The sequence below is a fragment of the Lepisma saccharinum genome, chromosome 6 (assembly GCF_977018435.1).
Source record: "Lepisma saccharinum chromosome 6, izLepSacc3.1, whole genome shotgun sequence".
Lineage (NCBI taxonomy): Eukaryota > Metazoa > Arthropoda > Insecta > Zygentoma > Lepismatidae > Lepisma > Lepisma saccharinum.
The window spans coordinates 55368446-55395937 of NC_139234.1; the positions used below are offsets into that span (position 1 = coordinate 55368446).

Genomic DNA, 27492 nt, shown 5'->3' on the forward strand with positions numbered 1-27492 from the left:
TGATTGAAGTTAGGCGCGATTTGACGTTTGCATGGAATCGTCTGGCATTACTGACCATAACGTACTTCAAATGTTTTGTCAATAGCTTGATTTGTGTTGTTTATGTTGCCTTGGAGATTGCGCGACAACAATAAAATGGAATTAACTCGTGCGATGATTTTTTACGATTTTCGACGTGGATTATCAAGACAAGAGTGCATCGATCAACTTACTTCCACATTTGGCGATGAAGCCCCATCCTTTGCCACTGTGAAACGCTGGTATAACAAATTTAATCGTGGCCGCCATTCGCTCACCGACGAGATTCGCGAAGGTCGTCCAAAATCAGTTGTTGTTCAAGAAAACATTGATGCTGTGCAAAACCTAATACTGCAAGATCGTCATGTGACATACTGTGAGATTGAGGCAACCATAGGCATTAGTTCCACCAGCATATATAAAATATTACATGATCATTTAGCTGTGAGAAAGGTATGTTCTCGTTGGATCCCACACAATTTGACAAAAACTCAAAAAGACGCTCGCGTCAATTGGTGCAAGCAAATGCTCAATAAATACAATCGTGGTGCTTCAAAAGACGTATATAAGATTGTAATAGGTGCCGAATCATAGATATACGCATATGAGCCGGAACGTTAACAGCAGTCGACTGTATGGGTGTTTCAAGATGAACCCAATCCAACAAAATTTGTTCGCGCTCGAAGCACATCGAAACAAATGGTTGCCTGTTTTTTCTGGAAAACTGGTCATGTGGCAACTGCGCCTTTAGAGGAACGTAGAACGGTCAACTCTGAATGGTACACAACAATTTGTTTGCCAGAGGTCTTCGGTCAAATACGGAAAACAAACAAACGCCGTCGGATCATTCTTCATCAAGACAATGCCAGCTGTCACACATCTCATCTAACAACCGACTTTATGAACAGTCAAAAAATCGAATTGATGGGTTATCCGCCGTACAGTCCTGATTTGTCACCCAATGACTTCTTCTTGTTCCCGAATGTCAAGAATAAATTGCGTGGACAACGATTTTCGTCGGTGGAAGACGCCGTTGATGCGTTCAAAAACTATATTATGGAGGTGTCTCAAGAAGATTGGAAAAACTGCTTTGACAAATGGTTCGAACAAATGCAAAAGTGTATTGACCATAAAGGAGAATACTTCGAAAAACAATAAAGCAGTTTTCAATGCCAAATTCCTGTTTTTCATTGTTAGGCTCAAAATATAAATAGTGACCCTCGTACATATGTTCAGTGGTCAGAAGTAGAGAGCTACATTTCTTCTCAGCATTTTGAGGTGAATTTTGAATGTGGCAACAGCGTAAAAAAATCAACAACTACGCTTACTTTTGCAGGATGTTCATAAAGATAAAGTCTATTACATGGCAGCCCCCTTGGTGGAGTGGTTAGCATATCATGCTATGGTGCCAGGGAGTCCCGGGTTCGTATCCCAGCCTGGGCATTGATGTTTGTGAGTGTCCATTCATCAATTTCAACATATCATCACTCATCCCCATCTTCGCAAATTAGCCAAAAGAGGCACAAAAGTGAAGTGAAATAAAGCAAATCAATCAATCTATTACATGGAAATACGGCTAATCTAGATTATAAATATCTTGATATCACAAATTAGAGATATCCACTTAATTTATTTCATTAGTATCTGAATAATTCTAATATCCAGATAATTAACTGACATATATATATACTCTATGTGATCAAAAATATCCGGACACTCACTGGAATGAGGGCATGAAGTTTGAAGCATCCTCCATCGGATGCACTGGCAATCAATACCGTGTGGGGCCACACTTGGCCTTGATGACAGCCTCCACTCTCGCAGGCATACTGGCAATCAGGTGGTGAAAGGTATCTTTGGGAATGGTGGCCCATTCTTCGCGGAGTGCTGAGATGAGAAGAGCAGTGGATGTTGGTCAGCATGGTCTGGCACAAAGTCGGCGTTCCAAAATATCCCAGAGATGTTCAATGGGATTCAAATCGGGGCTTTGCGCAGGCCAGGCCATAAGTGTGAAGTTGTTCTCTTGAAACCACTGTCCCACACAGCCCGCAGTGTGGACGGGTGCATTGTCGTGTTGAAACACGCAATCATCATCCGCGAACTGTTCTTCAATGGTAGGCAACATGAACGTTTGTAAAATGTCAACGTAATGATGTGCCGTGACAGTACCGTGCAAAGCAACGAGGGGACCAAGGCCCTTGCAGGGTAAACATGCCCACACTGTCACCCCACCTCCACCAAATTTCACTGTCAGCACAACATAGGATGCTAAATGTCGTTCATGAGGCATTCGCCACACCCACACACGACCATCGGATCGCCACATGGTATAACGCGATTCGTCACTCCACATCACGGATTTCCACTGTTCTAACGACCAGTTGCGCCTCTCCTTACACCGTGCGAGGTGGCGTTTTGCATTTCGTTGGGTGATTTGGGGCTTATGGGAGCCACTCGTCCATGGTAACAGAGTCGTCATACCTCACGTCGCACAGTCATGCTGCTAGGATTACATCCTGCCCTGGTTTGGGATTCCTGTGTGATGGTGGCGATCGCTGATTGCCGGTTCTCTCGTACTACCCTATTCAACACTCGGTGGTCTCTGTCTGTCAAGATAGACGCTCGGCCAGAATGTTTTGCGGTTGTACACGTCCCATTACGTTTCCACTTTACTATCACATCGTCAACAGTGGACTTCGGGATGTTTAGGAGGGTGGATATCTTTCACACTGACTTGTGACCCCTGTGGCACCCAATCACTTCACCACGTTCGAAGTCTGTAAGTTCCTTCGACCGACCCATTCTGCTGTCCCGTGCACTATGCTGCCTGTAGTGGTCCCTTGCTTGCCTCACCTCGCTGTAGATGGCACCACAGAGTGGCCTACTATGCGCAACACACATTTTGACTGGTGTCCAGATATTTTTGATCACACAGAATATATGAATACATTCCAGCTAACAGTTATGCCTTTTTAGCTGCATCGCTAGTTTGGGAAAAACATGGCTCGCTTGCGTCACTTCCGGAATAAATCCTGTGGATGTCCATGTTGTCAGAGACTGCAAAATGTCATTAATTACTGCATAATTACATTACGAGCGTTCAATTTTCCACTACAATGACAAAGCAATAATGCCATCAATCAATGACTCAGTATGTTAACAGCATTGATCATTGCCAGTATATATAATCTCATCAGCAAGAAATTATTGTGAGAAGAGTGATAGACATACACTTTCTGGAATTCCGATTATTTTCGTCATAATATTTGTTCACAATTTTTAAAATTATAATAAGTTTAGAACACTCGGATTTACATGTCAGCTTCCTCAATATATTTTATGATATTGTAAAAAGCAGTGTTTGGAAGTAACTAGTTACAAGTAAAGGCTAGTTTACAACAGTCGAGTGACCGGGAGAATTACTGGCCTATCTGCTGGACTCGACCCTCTATGGCAAGTAGCTGTTTAAACACTTTTTACTCGACTCTAGCAAAATGGGATAGTGGGTGCAGCTGTTTGGTGCTCTTTTGACAGAATTAACCCATCAACGTTGTTGACGATTAAGGAACAAAGCTCTGAAACAGTTTACACACTTTTCTTTTTATGAGAAATGAAAACAATAATGCACGAGACGTGTCTAGAAAGAAAACTAACTTCCTTGATTTTTCTATTTTCAATCGTTCTTGGTTGTACGTAAAACGTAAATTCTTTAATTTCAATTTTACTTCTACACCAGATACATCAAGTTCCGTATCCTGCACTTATGGCCTGATACACCTGGTTTCTTTTTTTCTTTGTTCCTATAATTGACAAAATTTCCATGGACACTCATATTCACGTACAGTTCTACAAATTTTATGTTGTTGGACTTGGACCACCTCCTATTCATGGTTGATTAAAAAATAAAATGCAAACTCACGACACATACGCTACTCTCGTCAGAAAGCGTTTACATTGCTCGAGTGATCTGTCGAGTTTACGCGCAAGTGAAAAAAATGATGGGGGAGGAAGCAACTCTGTCGACCTGTCCTCCTTGGTTGCCCAACTCGCTCCAGCTACTCTCCCATCTACTTGACCAATGTAAATCAGGCTTTACTCAGTTACAAGTAACGGTTACTTTTTTCTGTAATTGTAACTAGTTACTTTTAAAATCAAGTAGCTGTAACTGAGTTCCTTTTTTGCAATAGAAGTAACGTTTCAACAGTTAGCGATAGAGAATGCAAGTACTTCGTTGCTGGTTTTCTGCAGTGGTAAATGGTCACTGCTCGCAAACCAAAATTTGCAAATGAACATATCAACGCTTCAATCTAAAATCTCCCTTAAGGGCATGTGGGACAGTCTCTACCCAGGTTTTCCCTCCAAGTTAGTGTTGCCAACTTAGCTCTCTTAGAGCCACAGCTGGCTCTTTAATGCATTTGTTTGGATGTGAACTGGGGCGCCTGCCCCCGTATCCCACTATGATACCATCACTGGTTCCGGCCCACATAAACCAACTTTTGCCATGATTATACATTTTGCACATGACGTGATATTGTTATATTGGCTGCATCACCCCACCCCTCTTATACCCGAGCTACTCTTTTTATAGTGCTGTGTTGACGTGAAATTGGCATAATATTGCTATCAGGGATTCCTTTATTATCGATTTCATACGACCATGAGATGGATAATGCTGCCGGATCTAGATGGTGAAAACTAAGAATAAATTGTCATTAACTTAGAGTGAACTGTAATAGCAGCACCCCACCCCTTTGACAATTAACATTACTCTAGGAAACACTTCGTAAATCTAGCTCCTTGAAAGTCAGTTTTTAACTCCATTTAAGGTGAAATTTAGCTGTTTTATGTGCACCTGGTTTGGCAACACTGCCAGGAGGCAAGGAGAAATGCATTGGGCATATGGGAGTATTATTTGATTTGTTATCTTGGGAATACCAAACTTCCGATGGAATAGAAAGTGATATCAATGGGAAGAGGGCAATTTGGAGAAGTGATTGTCAAGCAGAAAAGTCGAAACTCCCATTTGATTAGCCGAAACTTGATGTTGAAGTTGATTCCCCATAAGGAATACATAGGATTCCGAAAATTATTATTCTTCGTATTATTCAAATATCATGTCCAGCTTAATAATCAACATAAAGAAACACTTCCACTTGCAACATGGGGAGAAATTCATACTCTTGATACACCCAGGTTTTTTTAGTAGCAGTGCCCATTTGGGCGATATTGAAATAAATGCACAATTGGTGCGTAACTGTATCTCCTCGCCTTAATGGAGCATTGATACAGAAGAGAGAGATAATAAGCGGCATGGAAGTTTCACGCAGAAAAGACAAGTGACACTTCAGTCAATCTGCATGCACTCTCTGCGCGAATAAGAAACCGAAGTAAGACTGTATTCAGTCCGAGCGTTATGCTTCAGTTCGAAAGGTTTCATGTATTATTAAGGGTTCATTTCTGTGTGACACGTATTGCTTGTCATCTGGGAAGCAGCACGAGACATGGGAATTTCACACCGAAGCGTCAAACGATACGGCCTCTTCAATATACCTATATAAGAAAGCATTCATCACATATTCCAACAGACTGAGTGACACGCAAGTGATGAGTGATATATATATGTACACACACACACACACACACACACACGGCTTGTCGTGTTGCCTCAGTTTGAAAGACTGCATTTATTTCTGAAGGTTGCTTTCCAAAAGATACATGTTACATGTTGCTTCGGTCTGAAAGTTCAATGAATGAGTGCTCTTTTTCATTACTGCTACAATTCTTATAAGAACTTCTATGTACTGTGAAAATGCATTGTTTTCTTTAAATTCTAAGCTTGCTGCTGGGAAGCAACAAAAAACTTTTTTTTTTTTTAAATGTGGTATTCCGAACACAAAAACTTATCCCGAACTGCAATACTTAGTTCAATACACTAAGGAAATGATTTCCTGTTCTTATTATTGTTAAATATCTTTTTCTAAAATGAAAGCTTTATAAAATGTTTCTTGGCCGTTAGAAACATATGAACTTTGTAAAGAATAAACAAATAATATTTTTTTAAAAAAGCAAAGCCCGCGATTTTCTTCGTACAGTTTACAATATTTTCATGAACTGCCTGTTCTCTATCACAATTCTTTACACAAACAAAAAATAGGTCCCTGAATCGGTATTGTATGAATTGCATTTGTACTACGTAACTCTTAGTACAATATCCTTCTTTAGACATAACAAACGCATGCCTGGGTTTCTAAGGAAACTACTTTATTCCAAGTAAATAAGTATTTGCAAATGTTTAAATATTTTGTTTGTATTTCTTCGAGACTTTCTAGACTGGATGAGACTTTTCTCGAGCCATCTTGTATTGTCTATTGTCTCATCTCAACAATGAGACGAGACAGGCATTCAGTCTCGTCTCAAATTTCAAAGGCATGTCCTGTATTGTGTGTCATTTCATTCATTTTTTAAGAAATGAGCCTAGAATGAAGTGCTTTGGCATAGTGATGAAAACATTTTCAAAATACAAAGATGAAGTAAATATTTGTTCCAGGATGCTTATTATTTTGCTCTCTTATACCAGTAAAATACATTTAAAGTTATTAACTATTAAGGTTTCATTTCTGTGTGTGTATAATAAAGAAAATACCATTACATTCTGCTGCTTACTGTTTGTCTCAAATGCTGTGAAATCAAACATTCAGAGTTAAAAATATACCATGAATGCTTTTGTTAATGTTCTACAATCAATTTCATTGTTCTTCATTCATGATGCAAGTCATGATCAAGGCTAGAGAAGTATGTCATCTTGAAATAAATAAGGAGTATATGATGATGATATATATATTACTTCTCATGTGCTAGTCAGACAAACTGTACAAACTAAATGCATATTTTATACAGGGTAAGTCAAAATGATGGACCCGATTTCAGACATTTATTCTGTGAAATATAATAAACAAATGCTATTGTGAGACATGTGTTAAGAAAGGTAAACTGTCAAGGTTTTTTTTTTTCAAACAAATCACAAGTGTTCTATGTGAGCACCTCGCGTAACATGGCACACATCAACCCCACATGATGAAATCACAGGGGGGTCAAGTTGGGGGAACGAGGTGGCCAATGAAGGAGAGGTCGATCCTCCGGAGATGCATGGCCTATCCAACGTTGTTCCAATGACCCATTGAGATGGTCCCGAAGGCTGCCATGGTAATGCGCAGGGGCACCATCCAATTGGAGAATGAAATCTGCGCTATCCTCTGCAAGCTGTGGAAGGAGCCATAGTTGCAGCTTATCAAGGAAAACAAGTCCTGTCACAGTACGTTCATTGAAGAAAAAGGGCCCATAAATCTTTTCATGGGAAATGGCACAAAGGCATTCACTTTGGGAGAATCACATTCATGTTCCACAAATTCATGGCGGTTAGCAGTTCCCCAAATACTTACGTTGTGTCTATTCACTTTCCCTGAAAGGTGAAAAGTTGCTTCATCACTGTAAATTAACCTCTTAAGAGAACCCATCCGTTTCCATTAATGCGAGGAAATCAGCAAAAGCATAATCAGTGTCTTTTAAGGCTTGAACTAGTTGCAAGCGGTAGGGTTTCATTTGTAAACGTTTCCACAGAACCCGCCAGACAGTTTTCTGTGGAAGTTGAAGTTATCTCGCTGTGGACCCTGTGGATTCCGCACAAAACATTTGCGCACTCGTTCCACTGTCTCTTCCCCAGTCGATTTTCGTTTACAGATGCAGCCCGAATCTCTGAAATGTTCATACCACTTAAGAATGGCCTTCCCCATAGGTGGTTCTCTCCAATATTTGGTACGGAAATGCCGTTGCACACTAATCACAGACTTGTTCACATGATAATCAAGCACACAGAAAGATCTCTGTTCTCCAGTCAACACCATTTTCCTGCTCAGTGCTGACTCCTAGCGGTAGAAAGTGGAAAGTAAACTTTGAAAGTTAACTTTTTTTAAGCGCATGTCTCACAATAACATATGTTTATTAGATTTCACAGAATAAATTTCTGTAATCAGGTCCATCATTTTGACTTACCCTGTACAGTTGTGAAATATAAATAATTACTTGAATACTAATAAATAGTCATAGCACATATTTAATAATAATCCAGTCCTAAAAGTTAATATTGGCATAATTTCTAATCGAAAACATGGTGCATTTTTGCATTATCAGCTGTGGGTGTGTAGTTAAAATATGCGATGTTTATCAATTTAAAATGTGTGTTATTTATTATTGTTGTGGGGAATTGGAAAAGCGGTTTTTGTATTTGAAACTGACCCCCCCCCCTTCTCCATGAGAAATAATTAGTAAGTTGTCCCCTCCCTACAGGTATACCTTCCGCCTCCACTGAATAATATAAATACATGAAGGCTCATGTAATTAAGACTTACGTACCAACCAAAAGCATATATAAAATGCATGTAAGTCTTCATAAATTATTTTATTCCATACATTGTTTGCAAGAAGATTTTCAGTACAAAGTAAATGTAAAAGTAGGTTAGTGTTACTTTTCAAGCACCAGTAACTATACCGTAACTGTTACTTTTTGAGGCAAGTAACTGTAACTAGTTACTTTTAATAAAGTAACTTTCCGAACACTGGTATAAAGTATGTACAAGCTATTGACTTTTCTGCAGAGACAACAAATTGCTTTAGTTAATAAACAGTTTCCAAATTTATGTATTTTTTCTACTTTTACGTCACTTTTCTGTAAATTTCGTCAATCATGACTAGACCCTGGATTTTTATGCAATATCAAAGTGAAGGCCCAGGGGGAAAAACGATGAATGTAGATTTTTCGCCCATTTTGAGATCGCAGCGCCATCTGATAGCTCAGAAGCTGTACTATAAGAATGTGAACGACCTTGGTTGGGAAAACGGTGAGAAGTGCCTGAAAAATGCATTCAAACATACGGGGCTCGGGGGAAGAACGATGAGTGTTTTCTGTTAAATAATTTGTCCCTCACTGAAACGGGTTAGCGCTATGGGAAGGTTATTCCAGTCGTTCTTTGTGAGTGTGTTGAATTGTGCAGTGTTGTGATCAGTTCTATTGTGTACTATTTGTGACAAACATGAATGTTTGCTTAATATTTGTTGAGATATTAAGATTTTTAAATGTTTGTTATATGCAAGATGTCACAGACAACTTTAATTACAAGGCACGTCCAGAAAGTAAGTTCCGTTTGGTAATAAAATTAAATTGTGTACAGATACAGAAAAGTTATTTATTGCACAAAATTCTACAACTCTTAAACTACTTTTCCACATAACTGCCGAAATTTTGCAGGCATTTGTCTTAGCGTGGCACAAGTTTTTGTATACCTTCTTCATAGAAATTTGCCGCCTGTGTCTTCAACCAGTTGGAAACAGTTTCTTTCAGCTCGTCGTCATTGTTGAAGTGTTGACCGCCAAGGAAAGACTTGAGATGTAAGAACAGATGAAAGTCGCTAGGAGCGAGGTCAGGGCTGTACGGAGGATGGTCAAACACGTCCCAGCCAAATCCTTGTAGGAGGTTTTTCGTCACATTTGCAGTGTGTGGTCGTGCGTTGTCGTGAAGAAAAACAACACCTTTTGACAGCAATCCTCGACGCTTATTCTGTATTATTCTGTATTATTATTATTGCGCAATACAGAATAAGCGTCGAGGATTGCTGTCAAAAGGTGTTGTTTTTCTTCACGACAACGCACGACCACACACTGCAAATGTGACGAAAAACCTCCTACAGGGATTTGGCTGGGACGTGTTTGACCATCCTCCGTACAGCCCTGACCTCGCTCCTAGCGACTTTCATCTGTTCTTACATCTCAAGTCTTTCCTTGGCGGTCAACACTTCAACAATGACGACGAGCTGAAAGAAACTGTTTCCAACTGGTTGAAGACACAGGCGGCAAATTTCTATGAAGAAGGTATACAAAAACTTGTGCCACGCTAAGACAAATGCCTGCAAAATTTCGGCAGTTATGTGGAAAAGTAGTTTAAGAGTTGTAGAATTTTGTGCAATAAATAACTTTTCTGTATCTGTACACAATTTAATTTTATTACCAAACGGAACTTACTTTCTGGACGTGCCTTGTATATTGGTAGAGTTGTGGTTGGAACTTTTATGTGTGTTTCGAAATACGTCTTAATCTGTTCGCATTGACGTCACGTTCCCATCCCAACAGAGGAAGTGACTCGTATCAATCACTCTGAAAAATCAAAAAGAGAAACAGAACTCTCAAGACTGGAAACAGAACACAAACTTCATTTACTGAAAGCTCTGAAGTTTTATTCCCTCAAGAAGTTATACAAAAAGAAGAGTAGAAAGGATGACACCATAGCTGCAGTTACCATGGATGTTCAGAAAAATTTACCGAGCCCCAACATTAGCACCAATGATGTGTATTATAAACGTCAGTTGAACTTCTACAGCTTCAATATTCACATCCTTTCCTCTGGTGATTCAGTTTTCTTCATGTACGACGAGACCGTTGCTCATAAAGGACCAGAGGATGTGTGCTCTATTGTCGACAGTTTCGTGCACAACGTTTTTCCGGAAAAAGTTTGTCGCGTGCTCATCTTTTGTGATTCTTGTGCCGGCCAGAACAAGAACTATACTGTCATTCGATACCTCCACCATCTCGTAACAGAAAAATGTCGTTTCGATGCCATCAACATGTTTTTTCCAATCAGGGCCACTCCTACTTAGAGTGCGATAAAAACATGAGCTACATAAATCAACAGTCCTATGTTGAGTTGCCGGACGAATGAAGAGATGTAATAAGGAGCAGCAGACACAAACCAAAGCCATTTCCTGTGGTAAACAGTACGAAGGAGCTCTTCAAGACGTGGACTGAGTTCTTGAAGCCAATTTTCCTGACAAAATGTCCATTTCCTACAAGGCCAGTGCGTTGTTTGGAGATACGAGCTGAAAACCCTACCAAAATTTTCTACCGCAATACCTATCTTGGCACTTACTTGCATGCTGATGTCATGTGGCGACCACCGAAGCGAGGAAAGAACACCTAGAACCATTTTGAGAAATCTGTACGATGGACCGCTGCCCATTCCTTTGCCCAAGTACATGGATCACCAGGATTTGAAGCGATTTTTCACCAACCCAGAGGCTCAACAGTTTTACGAGACCATGCTAACCACCAACGCTACGGTAGAAAATGATGAGGATCTCTCTGTGGACTACTTAGTTGATGATCAGGAATAGTTTGTGAGTTGCCCCCAAGACTGATCCAACTTTTTTCATTTTGATGATAGTTTGATAAATAACAAACATCACTCTTTTTAATGTTGTAGTGTTACTCTCATTTTGTCTTTGTTCATTAGTGCACACCTGCAATGTAGAATTAAAACCACATTTTTCGGCATAATTTTGCTTGTTTCTCTTTTTTGGTTTCCTCTGATTCTCCAGCAACATTTTCCTATGGTTAACTACATCTGTGGGAGTAAAAAGATACTTAAAAATAATTATTTTGGCATATAATGGCGTATTTATGAATAGAAATACTTGTTTTTCATTTCCTGGCAAATCGTCTCGAATGAACATTCATCGTTTTTTCCCCTGCCCCTTCAAGTACATAAATATGTAACAATATACCTAAATATGTATATCAAAAGGATATGTAGCTAAATATGTAGTATCAAATAATATGTAATATTAATAGTAATCGAGCATCGAAGCAATTTCAAGAATTCTTCTAGATATTTATTTTATTTGAACATATTCAACATTATTTTAAGAACATAAGTTGTTCAAATTAAAATTTGTATCAATAAAACATTAAAATGCTGACCAAGGTAAAATTTATTGTATAAAAATATACACTATAAACGTAATGTTTCCACCCTCTAATAGGGTCTTCTTCAGACGAAGATTCACAAAAAAATTGATGAAAGATCCAACCATCATCTTATATATACACTCCCAGAACAGGGTCCATTCACAAAACAACATGAAGGCAACAGTCCTTATCAGAGAACATGTCCTGTCAGGAATTCCTGAGTGTGGAACCTTCTGACAGGTAATTGACACTACCTGACAGGTGATTGGCAGGTACCTGATGAGAGTCTGTGCCTTATCAATTCCTCAACTACTGGACCTTAGACAGATTACTTATTCCCTGGACTCTTTCTGTCCTCTCTTCTTTCTTCATTATTCTTCCTTCTTCTTTCCTCCTCCTTTTCTCTCATCCTTTCCACTCTTTCTAACACTCCTTTCCATTCCTTGTTAATTTTCTGCCCCCCATTCCAGTTCGTTATTTCTTCCTCTCCTTTTTTCTCCATTTCCTTGGCCTCTTTCCACTTCCTCATTATTCCTCTCTTCTCCCTCCCTATCCTCCTAGCCTTCTCCCATTCTATGCCATGTCCCGTTTCTTTCGTGTGCTTGAATATAGCATTTTTCTCCCTCTTTAGTCTTACGTCATCCTTATGTTGCTTCAACCTGTCTTTCAGTCACTTTTTTTGTTTCCCCTATGTACACACTATCACATTCCGTGCACTGAACCTCATAGATAATCCCTTCCTCTTCCTCCTCTCTGTTTTCTTTCTTGTTCGCTATCCTTAAAATGCTGCGGCCTCCCTTTCTGTACGTTATTATGCCCACTTTTCTAAGTACTTTGCTTATCTCTGTGGCTTTCCCCACACTCCTTATACTAAACCACCTCTCTTTTTCTTTCTCTTCCCCCCCTCCTGTTTATTTTTTCTTCCTTCTTCTTCTGTTTACGTCAAGTCTGTCTTCCTTTTCGTATTCATTCTTTTCTATCTGCTCCCATAGGCTCTCAATTTTGCTCTCTTTTTCTTCTTGTTTTGTGCATATTTTCCTGATTCTGTCTTCCATATTCTTTATAAAATTTATTTTTGCCCCCTCACTCACATAACTTCTTTTGTGACAGAGGACCCCTGCTGCACACTTTTTCTGATGCCAAGTGGTCTCAATCTTCTTTCCTCTCCCCCTTTTCATTATTATATACATATAGGAAACTCATCTTCTCTTCCTCTTCTATTTCAAGCTTCAGCAATATCCCTTTGCTTCATCTTCTATTTCTTTGACAAATATGTCCAGCTGCCTCCTTGTTCCCCTCCTTTTTTGATCACTTTCTTTTCCCATTCAGTCATCACCAATTCTTCTAACACTGGGCTTAAGCTAGACCCTATATTTAGGTCTTCGCTCATTTTCATTATTTTATCCCCCCACTTTGCAGTAACCATTATCCCAAACAGTTTGCAGTGCTTTCACTACGTGTTCACCGTCCCATTCTCCTATTATTTCTTGTCCCATCTTCTTCCTAACAATTTCCACTATATGTCCCCTCTTGAGGCTCGGGAACATGCTTTTCACATCCAAGCTAAACATACGTAGTTGTTTGTCAACACTCACCTTCAGTCCTTTTATAAGTTCCACCAACTGCTCACTGTTCCTCACTGCTCTGCTTTCTTGTTCTTTCACTAACACTTTAATTATGTTCTTTAACTTTTTCTCTAAGGGTTCCAAAACATTGTTTCTGCAATACATTACTGGTCTCAATTTTATCTCCTCTTTGTGTATCTTGGGAAAGCCTTTCAAACTGGGCGGTCTTCCTCTCTCCTTTATGCCCTTTTTAAATCCTCTCTAAATTTGTATCAAATTTATAAACTCAAAAAAGCACAGCAACTGTACATATTTAAGAAACTAATTTTGTCAACTATTAATTACTTTTGACATTGCAAATTATTGTATAATATATAAATATGTAAGAGCTCTTTGTAACTTTCGGAGGGGAAAAAAAAAAACATCTACATCAGGGTGGGCCCAGCCCAGTTTTATCTAAAAATGTTTGCTTTGATTGATGAAACATAGTTGAACAAAGCTTATAATTTTTTAATTGTGGTAGCATTTTGGTTATCAGTCACTTCCTTATGTGGGGAAACAATAGTGGAACATCATAGTTTCAACTGTGATGATCAATTGATATAATAATTTTTGGCAGCATTATATGGGCAAATTGAGTACATTTTATTGGAATGTCATTAATTGTGGCATAATTAAATCGGAACATTCCTTAAATGATTTTTCTCATTTCTCATCATAATGGGTTGCTTGCCTATGCAACATAAATGTTATTTATGTCTGGTTTGGAGCTCGATACACATATAAGTCTTGCACCTTCATGATTTACCACAATTTCAGTTTCCTCTTTTTTTTTTCTTTTTTTTTTTTTAAGGGTGTAGGGTTCTCAAGTAAATACTGTGCAAATGTATACCGTAGTTACATATTTTGATCATATTTTACATTTTCAAACCTTTGAATAGACTATAGTTTCGAGCTTGGACAATGTGTTTCAAGATGGTAGATGAAAAACTGATTTTTTCCATTTTCTCTATGCTCTGCTCTACATTATTTTCCCAAAACTGTCAAGAATATATTTTCGGAGTATAAGGAATTAAACTGAGTTACTTTAGAGATTTCATTGGTCCGCAATTTTGCAGTAAAACTTTTAAAATAATATTTCATAGCTTAGAAGAGGAGTGGTGGTAAAATCACAAACATATTTATAATAAGCACAATAAATGGAAGGCTTTTGAGTTGCAATTTTTAAAGTTGCAAGATAACTTGAAAAGTTGGTCTCACATTTTATTTGAGAAAAATTGGTCATCATGTTTAAAGATAGTAAACGACAGACCGGTTTAACATGTCATGCGAGAGCTTTAAATTATGCTCATATTTGACTAGGTTACATTTTTGAAGATTAAGAAACACAAATCTCAGCAATGTTACGGCATCATTTGAGTTTTAAGCTTTTAATAAAAACTCTGTAATATAGTGTGTGCTTAAGTGTGGGTGTAAGTCACCAATTTTGAGACCACGATAACTGCAGTAAATGTTGAGGTTTTTAGCTGAAATTAATCACAAGTAGATACACCTCGGGAATGATTTTGTTTTTCATTTTCATTTGTTCAAAGCATTTAAAGATTGTAGATGAAAAATGGATTTTTCATATGCTGAGGTAGATTCCAAATTATGATGACACTTTCAAATGGCTAAACTACATTTCTGGAGATAAAGAAAAACTCTTTTTAAGATTTTTAGGGCATCACCTAAGCTACAGTTCACAATAAATGTTTTGAAATATAGTGCATGTTTGGGGAGGGGAGCCTTGGGGACCAAATTGGGGGGTCACTAATGTTTTAATCAGGGGAACTGCCATCTTCATAGCAGCTAGATATTTTAGAGGATGTATAAGGTATTCCTTTGGGACTAAATCAGCCAGACAATTGAATGTGGCAAAATTATAATTTGGCATGGGTAATACACGTAGGAGGTATTTATGCTTGAAACATCTAGAAAAATAATGGGAAGACACAACTGTGATAAACTGTGAAGCAGATTGAAAACATTGTGTTGCATTTTGAATTATTTAATGGTCTATGGCATATGAAATAATAAATGTGTTTGTAGCCGTAACATAATTCATTCCAACATAGGCACAACACTGCATTCACAAAATAATTTGTTTCATAAACTGAAGTTCAGAATGGAATATTCACTAATAGTACTTACTAAAAATGTTCTGCAGCTTGAAAAACATATACTTTAATCGCTTAACCCGAACCATCGGTCTGACAGACCCGCTGAAAATTTCATCGGGCATGTGTGGCTATACTGTTGCTCTCTCCACCCGGAAACTCACTGTACCTTTCCCCCTCACCCAGTGGAGGCACATAGTGGTTCGGATCCCACTTTAAACTGTAGGTCCAGTCCCGATTAGCCATATTGTGCATAAAGTGGACTTAAAATACCAAATCAATCAATCAATCAAAATCTTTCCCCCACAATGTTTACCTCTGAACTAGCCAAACCATATCAATGGCTTGTTGAGTACCGATCTTGTGAGACCGGGTAGTTTGATTTACGTCGGAATCGCCCCGATCCGTTGTGTACATTTGTGGTGAGTGTTTGTTTTTGTCCCTTTCGTGTATTTTTGTGAACAGTGTTTCATGGCCCCAGAAAGAAATCGAGCCATTTTGCGAGTCACAGACGACGATTTTGACGAACGTGTTAGGCAACTATTAGAAAATGAAGTGTCTGATCTCGAGGATGAGAGTGCTGATTCTGAGACAATCGATGACTGACGCTGATCACGTTTATTCTCCTGAGTCACAGGATTATGGAGATTCCGGAACAAGTAGTGACGATGTTGAAAACTGATTCTGGACGACTGTGAAGTACCTGCTCATGTCGTCACCTGTTCTCTGCCAGAGCCAACATCAACTGAAATGCCACGCCCCACGACCAGCTCCCCAGTTTTTAGTTTGGCAGTGCGAGAGGCAACTCATACATATGGAGAAGTGTTGAACTGCCAAAACATCGTCGCACTCCTCAAAATAACACCTGATCTTACTGAGCGAAGGGCTCTTCTTATAATTTTCTTGTACTCCTCAATTTTTAAATCCGCTCATGAAAATATGCCTTCAGTGTTCTCAAAGAAGGCTGCAAGCAGCCAAATTTTTACTTTGTTCTAAATAAACAATTAATATTCCTTCTTATTTATTGAACCTTACATTGATAAAATAATTGGAAGTTGATAATTAAGGCTCACAGAACAAATATTTTTTATCATCATTAACAAAAAATAAATAAATTTGATGCAAAAAAAGACAATATGCATGTCGGTCTGAGAGACCGGGTGGTTTGGATTACGCACAAACAAAAACATGGTTCGCACTAAGGGTTAAATTTGAGTGTCGTTGCAGGAGGAAGATAGTAACAAACTTGAATGATAAAATTTAAAGTTTCACTGTAAAGAAGTTTGTTATTGCTTCTTTTTTTCTGGGAAGAATGGTTCCTGCACTATTCAAGTTGATTTCTTATGTTACTGTGTTGCTTATTAATATGTGCATCATAACAACTACTCAAAATTGTGTTATGCTCATAAACAATGATTAGAGGCACATTTTTTTGCTAAATTAAAAAGCAAAATTTTGGTACAAAAACAGTCAATTTCGGGTTCAAATGTGGTAAATAAAATGAAATTTCGCTGTTATAGTGGTGAAAAAGCAGCATATAAAATGACATTTTGGTTTTAAAAATGTAAATACAATCCCAAATTTGATTTAAAAGCTGCACTTACTACACAAAATATACATATCCCTCCTAACAGCACATTAAATTACCAGAATATTAAGTTTATTCCTGTATAAAGGGGTCCATTTTTGCTTCTCAAATATTTACAGCAGAATTAATCAATTTTCCGTGAATTGCATAATTCACACTTACATAACTGATTTCTGAAAGTGACGCGTCTGTATATAAACGTTAAATTTCATGTGTAAGAGTATATTTCACATTTTGCAGTTCATTTCACATTATTTCATGGCAAGACAGGGTAGGAAAATGCACCTCGCACTTTTCAGAAACATGAAAAATTAACATTACAATGTGTTATTTCCGTGATTTCGTCAAAAACGAAATATGCATGACTCTAACGATGATGCATCCAAGTACACACACACACACACACACACACACATATATATATATATATATGCATTTCTCTCGTTTGATTGACTGATTTGTTTTAATTTACTCCTTTTTTCTACCACATTTGGCTAATCGCAAAGATGAGAATGAGTGATGATATGATGAAATTGATGAAGAGACTTGCAAAGAATACTCATGCCCACGCCGGGATTCGAATCCAGGACCTCTGACATTGTACACATTTCTCTTGTTAAAATAAAATGTTATTAGTCCTCACCTATAGTAAGGTACCAGTATGTAGTAACATTGTGTACTGCTATAAAAAAAAGCACTAGTTATAACATATTCTGTACTCCCTCCCCCCCGGTAGTGTGATTGTTGGATATACCAAAGTATATGTACCTCCTCAGGGAATGCCACCCTGAAAACTGATAACAGCATTACCTATTACACCCTCCAGGAAGAGTAGAATCAAACTGTTGGACAAATGTTTTGACGTTGCTGCGAAGGCTGGTATCTGTAGTTGCCCCCCACCATCCACACAATCCAGGTCCTTTTCACATGTTCATTGGGGGAGCGGTCTTGCATAGCTACTTGTGCAGAGACTTGTTTTAGTTTACCTGCTCCAGAGATAACTGGGACAGGGTATAAAGTAATACAAATTGAATGTTACAGCACATTACTACCAGGGGGAAAATGTATTTCGTTTTTAAACATAACCTGAAAAAAAAAAAAAAAAAAAACGTTTTGCCCAGGTTTTTTTGGGGTTTTATCTAAAAAAAACTAAAAAAAACACCTGGGTTTCGGGCAAAATGCCAACCCTGATCTACATGCATGCGATTGTGGTGCTGCATAGTATAGTGAGAGAGTGGTGAACTTCGAGGTCATGCAATAAAATTCTTCGAGTTTTCTCTTTCGTCTCGTGCCACTCACATTCCATTATGCTTCCTAACCTTTTAACAATAATCAGTTGAAATGTGATAGGTTTGAATGGAACATGCTGTATAATTCGTTAATATTTTTCTGTTCAAGGTATGTATCTAAAAACGAATAGAATATGTAATTACATACAGATCCGAGCTCTAATCATGACAATGAGGATGAATGGTTTACTTAGTAATTCTCTTACCTAGAGTAGTTTTCTGTCAATTTTGGCTAATTGTGAGAAGGAGGAAGAATGATGATGAGCAGGAGGATCCAGCCCATCCTCCCAACAAGGCATCTTTCCTAGTTTTTGTTTTGAATTCCACTTGATGCACAGATAAGCTAATCGAGACTGGATCCAAACCAGTATGTGCAACATGTTGTAGTTAATTTCGATACGTATGATAAATATGATAAGTTCCAATTACTTTTTTTAAAAAAGAAGTCTGTGACAGAAATATTTTTGATGACTTGATGAGGACATGCCCATGTGTAAGACCTCATTTCATTAATTTTCCACGTGGGCAGCAAGAATATTAAATAAGAAAAATGATCATTACAAAGCATAGTGTACCCTCCAATTATTGCTCTTTCTTCCAGTATTTCATTATTTAAATCTGCACGGAGGGTAAAACTGCCCCACATGTCTCCCCTTAGGCATAGTAAAATGTACTCTCGAAGAGCAGACAAACAGCCAGGGACCAGTGATGTATCAACATGGTGGATCGTGTTTTGAATTTTTGAGTACCCCGCTGGCCTTGCAACTTTTGTGTCCCTTTTTTTTACCTTAAATTGAATGGACAGAAACGTGAGAATGTGCAGGAGTCATGTTTCTATGGTGCAGTTTTTAAAATTGTTGTACATGAACTTTTAGTGGAAATGTCAGTTGCAGAAGGATTATTTTATATTAATGATGTATATTTCATAATTATCTGAATATTCAAAAAATCTGGTTATCCATCATGTTCACGGTAATTATCATCCTTGAAGGAGTCAGTGAGATATATTTTTTGTTCAAAATACTACCTTCATATCAGTCTATTAAAAAATGAAATATTTATTGTCAAGAAAAATAAATAAATCCTACTAAATTTATTTGTGTATAGTTGTAATCATCAATTTGGGTAACAACCTAATTGAAATACTCATATATCAAATTTGAATTGATACGCCACTTAGATACCTGCAGTAGAAAAAGTACCAGGAATTTGGCTGGTAAAAGTCCACCATTGGAGGTATCGAGAATTCATTTTGTCCGTTGGATGGCGGCACTGTACTGAATGACCACGCAGAGGGGTAGAGTAATCTATCAGTTTGTGCACAGCATCTGTTTACGTTAGTTATGTTGACAAGTGCCCTGCGATTTGCAGAATGGAGACAAATATCGAGCAAAGAATTTGTTTGAAATTTTGTGTTGCCAATGGACTGTCATGTGCTGAATCATTGAAAATGCTACAAGAGGCCTCTGGTGATTCGTGTCTGTCGAAAACACAAGCGTATGCATGGTACAAGGCTTTCAAAGAAGGCAGAGAAGGTGTTGCTGATTTGCCCCGTTCTGGTCGACCTTCCATGCCAACGACTGACGAAAACGTCGGAAAAATCAAGACAATGATGCTTGAAAACTGGCGTGTGAGTGTGAGAGAGGTGGCTCGTGAGCTTGACATATCTACATGTCCGTTCACAACATTTTAACTGATGTGTTAGGCATGAAACATATAGCAGCAAGACTTGTTCCGAAGGAGCTGAATTTCCTGCAAAAAGCACATCGCAGGGATGTTGCTGAAGACATGATTTCGCGAGCCTCTAGTGACTCAACCTTCATGAAACGCATCATAATTGGTGATGAGACATGGGTGTATGAGTATGACATGCAAATAGGTCAACAATCTTTGGAATGGCACTTCAAAAATGAACCAAAACCCAAAAAACCACGCAAAAGTTGCTCAAAAATTAAGGTCATGCTTATTGTTTTCTTTTTTTATCGTGGTGTTGTGCACTCACTCTTGTTCGCGAGTTCTTGGCCAAACACTCAACACATGTCCTCACCTAAGCCCCATATTCTCCTGATATGGTTCCGTGTGATTTTTTCTCTTTCCGCGACTCAAGTTACCACTTCGGGGAAGGCATTTTGAATCAATTGAATCCATTAAAAGAAATTCGCAGAAGGAACTCAGGGCGATACCGTCTTCTGCGTTTGAGAAGTGCTTTGGAGAGTGTGTTAAGCATTGGCGTATGTGTGTTGCATCTGATGGGGCCTATTTTGAAGGTGACAAAATAAATGTTGATGATTAACCACTTATTTTGTCTCTTATTCACAAATTCTGGGTACTTTTTGTACGTAGTAGTATTCTCAAATCCTATAGTAAGAATAAGTAACTGAAGTAACACTACCATGAAAATTATCAAATGGCGGAAATCATGATAATGAATAACAATCTATTTTTCAGTAAGTACAACTATCTTACTAGGGGCTTTTATGAATATCCATATGGTTGTTCAAGTTGTGTTTGTTTGGTAGTAGCGTAGCAAGCTACTTTTTGGTAAATGTAGTTGTAGCTGTAGCGAAGCTACATTTTGGAAGAGTAGCTGTAGCATAGCTACTTTTAAATTGTAGCGTTATGATCACTTCATATGTTTGCACATGTTTCTAGATATCAAAACCAATGTTAAAAAAATTCCCTGTCCTTAGTTCTCCTGGGATGGCCATTTTCACCTACATGGTGAGTGGCTTTTTTTGCTCATGTAGGAGTTTACAGAAACCTTTGTCTCAAAAACCAATAGAGCTAGAGACCTGAAACAAAATTCATTTTGTAGCTAATGAGGTATACTTTCTATGATATTTGAATATGTTTTGCTCAAAATTGCATCGTAAGTATGAAAATTATGGTAGAAATTTGGGTAACAATAGTTAAAAAATTGGATTTTCAATCCCAATTTTTTTAATGAAGGGTTTTAGTCGAAGGCTTGAATTTGTGTGTGTGTGTGTGTGTAAACCTACCTCCAAGGTTTCTGCAAATAAAATATCAGCACTTAGAAATGCAACCCTTTCTTTACAGCATGGCCGTTAATGGAATTTTGACAGTTTTTCGGGTTAAATATCGCAGATGGGTCCTCATGAAAAAGAAGAAGATAAGGCTTTATTATTCTAGGTATACATGTAGCCTAACCTTAGTTCACAATGTAACGAGTTGAGTCTAAAAGTTGAGATTTTTACTGTGAGTTAGGTTCATGCAGGGCTTCCTTTGTGCCAAATTTCAGAATTTTTCAAGAGGACCCATCTGAGGTATCTAATCTGAAAAACTGTTAAAATTTCCATAAACGGCCATGTTTGAGCCCATGCTATAAAAAAAGGGTTGCATTTCTCAGCGCTGATATTTTATTTGCAGACACCCTGCAGGTAAGTCTACGCGCACACAAAAAAATACAAGACAGACTAAACCCCATCATTAAAAAAATTGGGCTTGAAAATCCAATTTTGTAACTATTGTTACCCAAATTTCTACCATAATTTTCGTACTTATGATGCAATTTTGAGCAAAACAAATTCAAATATCATAGAAAGTATACTTCATTAGCTACAAAGTGAATTTTGTTCCAGGTCTCTAGCTCTAATGGTTTTTGAGATATTAAGGTTTCTGTAAACTCCTACATGAGCAAAAAAAGCCATTCACCATGTTGGAAAAATGGACGCCCCAGGAGAACTAAGGACAGGAATTTTTTTTGGAACATTGTTTTTGATATCAAGAAACATGTACGAACATATGTACTGAAATGATTTTTTTCTAAAATGGTTGTTTTTGATATAAAACATGTACGAATATATGTACTAAATTGAAATTTTTCTAAAATGGTCATGGCCTACGATGAGGTATAATTCTATTAATTGTTTCAGAAGTATTATTCTTCGTATAATTTTTTTTTTAGCAATAATTTTAAAATTGGTTTATTTGACATGGAATGAATCCTACTCTTTACCACATCTTTCATTTGCCCAATCCATGAATAATTAAATTTTATTCTGTTATTAACCATAAGAAGAGATTTCATCTGAATATTGATATTTTCTTTCAAAAGTAAAATGTTCTTAACTTGAATAAGACGTACATCTTTTTCCCCCATAAAATAGATAAATAAGAGGTATGGATAAGGGTATGTGTATGGATGTTTTCTGCTGGAAATATAGTTCAAGTGAAAATATGAAAACTTCAAGTTGCATGGTCTTTTAGAGCATTGGTATACGCAGAATTTTATTTCAGACTGGGCTGAAATTGTAAAGATTGAAATTACATAGCCAAGTTCTTGGGGGTGGCAGTATACACAATATTTCATAATTACAGTTTTAACCTTCGTTTAGAAAATTGTAGTCATGGGTCATTTTAAGGGGGCTATCAATTATCATTTTATTTTTTTGAGTTATTTACTGCTTTCATTTAAAAAATTCAGTTTTCTCAAAATTTCGGGTGGAGCTGTAGCCCCATCAGCTCCCCCCTTGCGTACATCAATGTTTTAGAGTACAAGTCTAGCAGACTTGGAATCCAATGAAGGGATCACAGACAGGAGTGTTTGCATGATTTTTCAGGTGGCATGCACAGCATTTTTTCTGAGGCTTTGTGAATTCCCAGAGCCACAATATGCAGACACGAGCCTGGAAAAATTCCAACCTTACCTCACCCACCCCAGGAATTGAACCTGGGTCTCCCATTTTGTGATCAGACGCCCTTCCGACTAGACCACTGGGGCTCTTTTGCTCAGTATAATATGGCTGTACACGTGCTGAAAATGCCCATGTTTATGGTTACCAGAGACTTCATTGTTTCTAAATCAAACTTACTGCAAGCTACACTAGAATTTATTGAATAGTAATGTGAAAATTGTTACTCAACCAGGGATGAAACTTCAGAATAAGTTCTGCCCTTCCTCTGGTTTCAATTTCCACAAGTAATATTTCCGTGCAAATGCATGTCCATTCCATGTTCTGTATTTCATGGATGAATACAAACATCGAGCTACATGAAACAGCTTGTGGCACATGTAGCTTGGCCCAGATAACAACGTCCCTGTGGTTCTGTAGTCAAATTTTCAGCTGTAAAGGAGTATGGACGATGCAATCAGCTGCTTGCATTGCTGTCGTATTCCTGCATTGACAGATTGTGTAGCACTGTCAAGAAGCACAAGAGAAGAGGAAATGAGACGATATAATGTGCACTTTAGTTTGCAAGTTTGCCAGTGTCATTCATATCTTGATTAAGCTGAAGATGATGTTGAAAAATTAGGTACTTTAGTATTATACGGACTACCTCATTTGTCTACGTGACGAGGAATGCTTACAAGCTTAGGTTCCATTAGCATAAATACAGCCTAAATAATAATTTTTCATTGTATTTATACTAATTGAATCTAACCTAACCTCGTAAGCATTCCTCGTCACGTACACAAATGATGTAGTCCGTATAATACTAAAGTACCAAAAATTATTCAAAATTGTTATAAACTTACCCACTTGGTCACGGCCACACGAACTTCCCCTCTCCTGTGCATGTAAGAATCTAATTCAGGTTTTTCGTATCTAGTTCTTTTTGAAATAATGAAAATTATCGCTTTGTATTAATAGATATACTGCAGTTTGATGAGTATCACTCTTTATTTGTTACATTAAAAAGTTATGTCTGAGCTACATTTATTTTTCATTTCCAGTTATCAATTTTAGTACATCCTGATAAGAACCAAGATGACCCAGATAGAGCGCAACAAGCTTTCGAAAGTATGTAATTCTTATTTATTATTAGAAGTAGAATAAAAATTCTTTGCACTTGTTTTGTCGTATGGCAGTAGTAGTTTTGTGAACAGTGAATTTACACAGAGAACAATGTTTCTTCAGAAAGAAAATTATTTGATATCTAAATTTACTGTTCACAAAATAGAAAAGTATTGTAAAGGAAGGCAATTTCACAGAATTAAAATTTTAGTCACACCAATAAAATACTGATTACAGTGTATCAGTAACATTAGCTAATGGTGTGCCTAACACAAATGATGAATGTTTAGTGTATGGCATGACTGTTATCAAAAGTAATAAAAAAAATGCACACATTTTTTTTATCATCGCACTGATTGTTCAAATTGTACACATTCTAACTCTTCTCCATTGCTGGTAAATAATGGATTCCTAGCAGAAGCAACATGACGTGATTGAGTTCTTGACGAAGGAACGGTGTAGGCTTTCTTGACATACACAAAAGAACTGTAGAATGTTTGCAGAGATGACACATCTAACAAGAGCAATGTGAAAAATGCAATGTAGAAGTTGAAAGACAGACCAGTCACAAGCTGTGAACTTGCTGCACAAATGTGGTTGCAATGCCATGCAGAAGGTGGTGGAAAACTGTGTGCAATGTGGGTCTTGGCAGTTGACACCTGATATGGAGGAGAGAAGGGTGAAAGTCTCTGCTCTGATCTGCTGGAAGCATTTGAAGCCAATACAAATACATTTCCCCCTATATTTTCTTCCTTCTGATGTGGAATGAAACATGTTTCATTATGATACGGAAACTAAAAATCAATCACTTGAAATCCCATCAAACCCAAGGCCTAAGAAACCTCTGAAGAAGTGGCTGCACATCAAGAGTTTGGTTTAACAATGGAGCAAATGCATCATTTGTGAGGGAGGCTAAGTAATATCTTAGTATAGAGGAAGAGTTACTCTACCAGTGTGTACAATTTGGACAATGTATACCAGTTAATGTAAAAATTATACCCACTCTTGCATTTCTTTCTCTACATCCCTTGTATATTCACATCTTTACAAGAATAATCTTCGTATTTATTAGTATTCTTGATTTTTAAAAATAATATGTTACTCTTCCAGAATTTGAAAAGTAAATTCAATTGTATTTACATAATCTTTAATAATTGTGGGTTGGAGATTAATAGTGGCAAATATTTATTTACAAAAGAGATACCCATTGCCAGTGATGTGGAAGTCGTACTATACCTTTGATTTGATTTTGATTTGATTTAGTTTATTTTACTTCGCGTTTTGTGCCTCTTGGCTAATTTGCGAAGATGGGGATGAGTGATGAAATGATGAAATTGATGAATGGACATTCACAAACAACCAAGCCCGACCGGGATTCGAACCCGGGACCCTTGGCGTCGCAGCGCGATGTGCTAACCACTCGGCCACAGGGTCGGGCTCGTACTATACCTGTAGCAGCACCTGTTCTGTTGATGGTTCAATTGGAGCAGTATATTGCCTGAAGAATCTCAGTTTGGAAGCAAATGCCCTTCATCTTAGAGATCTAATCAAAGTCACAGGGGCTTGAGTCCAGGGAGTATGGGGGATGGTAGACCACTTGCCAGCCCCATCGAGCTAACAAATCAACCACAGGTTGCGCTACAGGCACCCGAGCATTGTCCTGCAAAATGATGGGAGGATTTTGCAAAAAGTTTTTCTTTCTTTCTTTCAAAATGCAGGTCTCAGGCAACGCAGATTCCCCGCATGCCTCATGAAGACATTAATGACACTGTCGTGCTGTACGGGTTTGGGCACATTCAATCTTTATCCAACTCTGCTGTTCCTGCTTCGAAAACATTGTTGTGACTACACAACTTTAGACCGCCAACTCCAATGATACTCTATTCCTCTCATCACTGCGCATGAGCGTAGTGTTGGAAGGAAGAGTCAATTTACTGGCAGATAGGTTAGATATCAAACTAACATGTGGTATAGAGCGACCACAACAAAAGAACCTTCGGCGAAAAGTCTCCGTGCACCTTCCCCTTCTTCCATTCAACTCTGGCCATAAGGAAGCATGCTCGACTCTGTCCCTCACCTCCACGTGTGAATACGGTGCACAGAAGTCACGGGTCCTTGCAGGCTTTTTTGCTTGTGGTTCCACTATATAAGTGATGAGCACTGGTTACGTTTCATGGTGTATATACAGCAGTGTTGCCACTTAAATCTCCAACCCACATAATGTATATATTTCATAAGCACTAAATATGTCAATACTTAGGTGTAGTGTGGCATTTCTTTCTACAGTACCTGCATGTAAATTAATATTATTCTTTATTTTTTGTTGTTTTTAATTAGAACTGAAGCGTTCATTTACATTTAATTTTATATACAGTGGAACCCCGATTTTACATTCCCAGATTTTACATTTTCCCACATTATACATTCAATCTTGATGGTTCCACCTTAGCAAAATGTTACAAAATTTCCCTCCATTTTACATTTTCCTGTATTTTAAGTATTTTCAGCTTGGTCCCATACAAAACAAAAAATCGAGGTTCCACTGTGTATAAATATAGTTGTATCTAAATCTAATTTATGGTTGTTTTCTCCATTATATTGTGTTTTTTCTATTTAATTTTCTAAAATTTAGATCATATCTATGTTCTAGGTTTCTTCTAGAAACTACTATACATTTGTTTTATTTTCTCAGTCATCAACAAAGCTTGGAAAACTCTTGAGAATGAAGAGACACGGACCAAGTGTATGGATGTTATTGAAGAGGCCAAGGCTCGAACAGATCACATGGTAAGTATTAAACATTTTAAATGTTTATATTACGCTATGATGCCTGGGGTCCCTGGTTCGAATCCCAGGTTCGGCGTGGGTGTTTGTGAGTGTCCATTCATCACATCATCACTCATCCCCATCTTCGTGATAAGCCATAGGTTTCAGGAAAGCAAAGTAAAACAATCCAAATCATCAATCAATTTAAATTACTATGTAGTAAATGTTCCAGCTATCTTTGTTGTTCAGTTCTGTTTTTATCCCCGCCAAAGAAAATGGAACTGAAAGCATATAATAGACCATTTCTTAACTATCGAACAAACACTACTATAAATAATTCGGGAAAACAGATTAACCTTTAAAACAATTGCATCCTACTTCGTGTCTGAAGTTACATTTTTATACATCCCCACAAACAAAAATAGATCAAACTATTAACACCCAGAAAATGTGACCAAAATTCTATTGCACCTTCACCTCAATGGCTTGCGGTGAGAAATGACTTCACATGACTTCACATGACTTCTAGGTCCTGGGTAAAGAGAAAAACCTGGCAGGCATCGA

The 27492-nt window shown here is 37.8% G+C and overlaps 1 protein-coding gene across 1 annotated transcript in view; it reads left to right on the forward strand.

The window, feature by feature from the left end:
* LOC145988778 (dnaJ homolog subfamily C member 8) overlaps positions 1-27492 on the forward strand; it is a 59037-nt gene that overhangs the window by 26325 nt on the left and 5220 nt on the right. Inside the window, exons 3-4 of the mRNA XM_083123956.1 lie at positions 24102-24168; positions 26855-26949. Of these exons, the coding sequence (XP_082980082.1) occupies positions 24102-24168; positions 26855-26949 (162 nt within the window). The remainder of the gene's footprint in view (positions 1-24101; positions 24169-26854; positions 26950-27492) is intronic.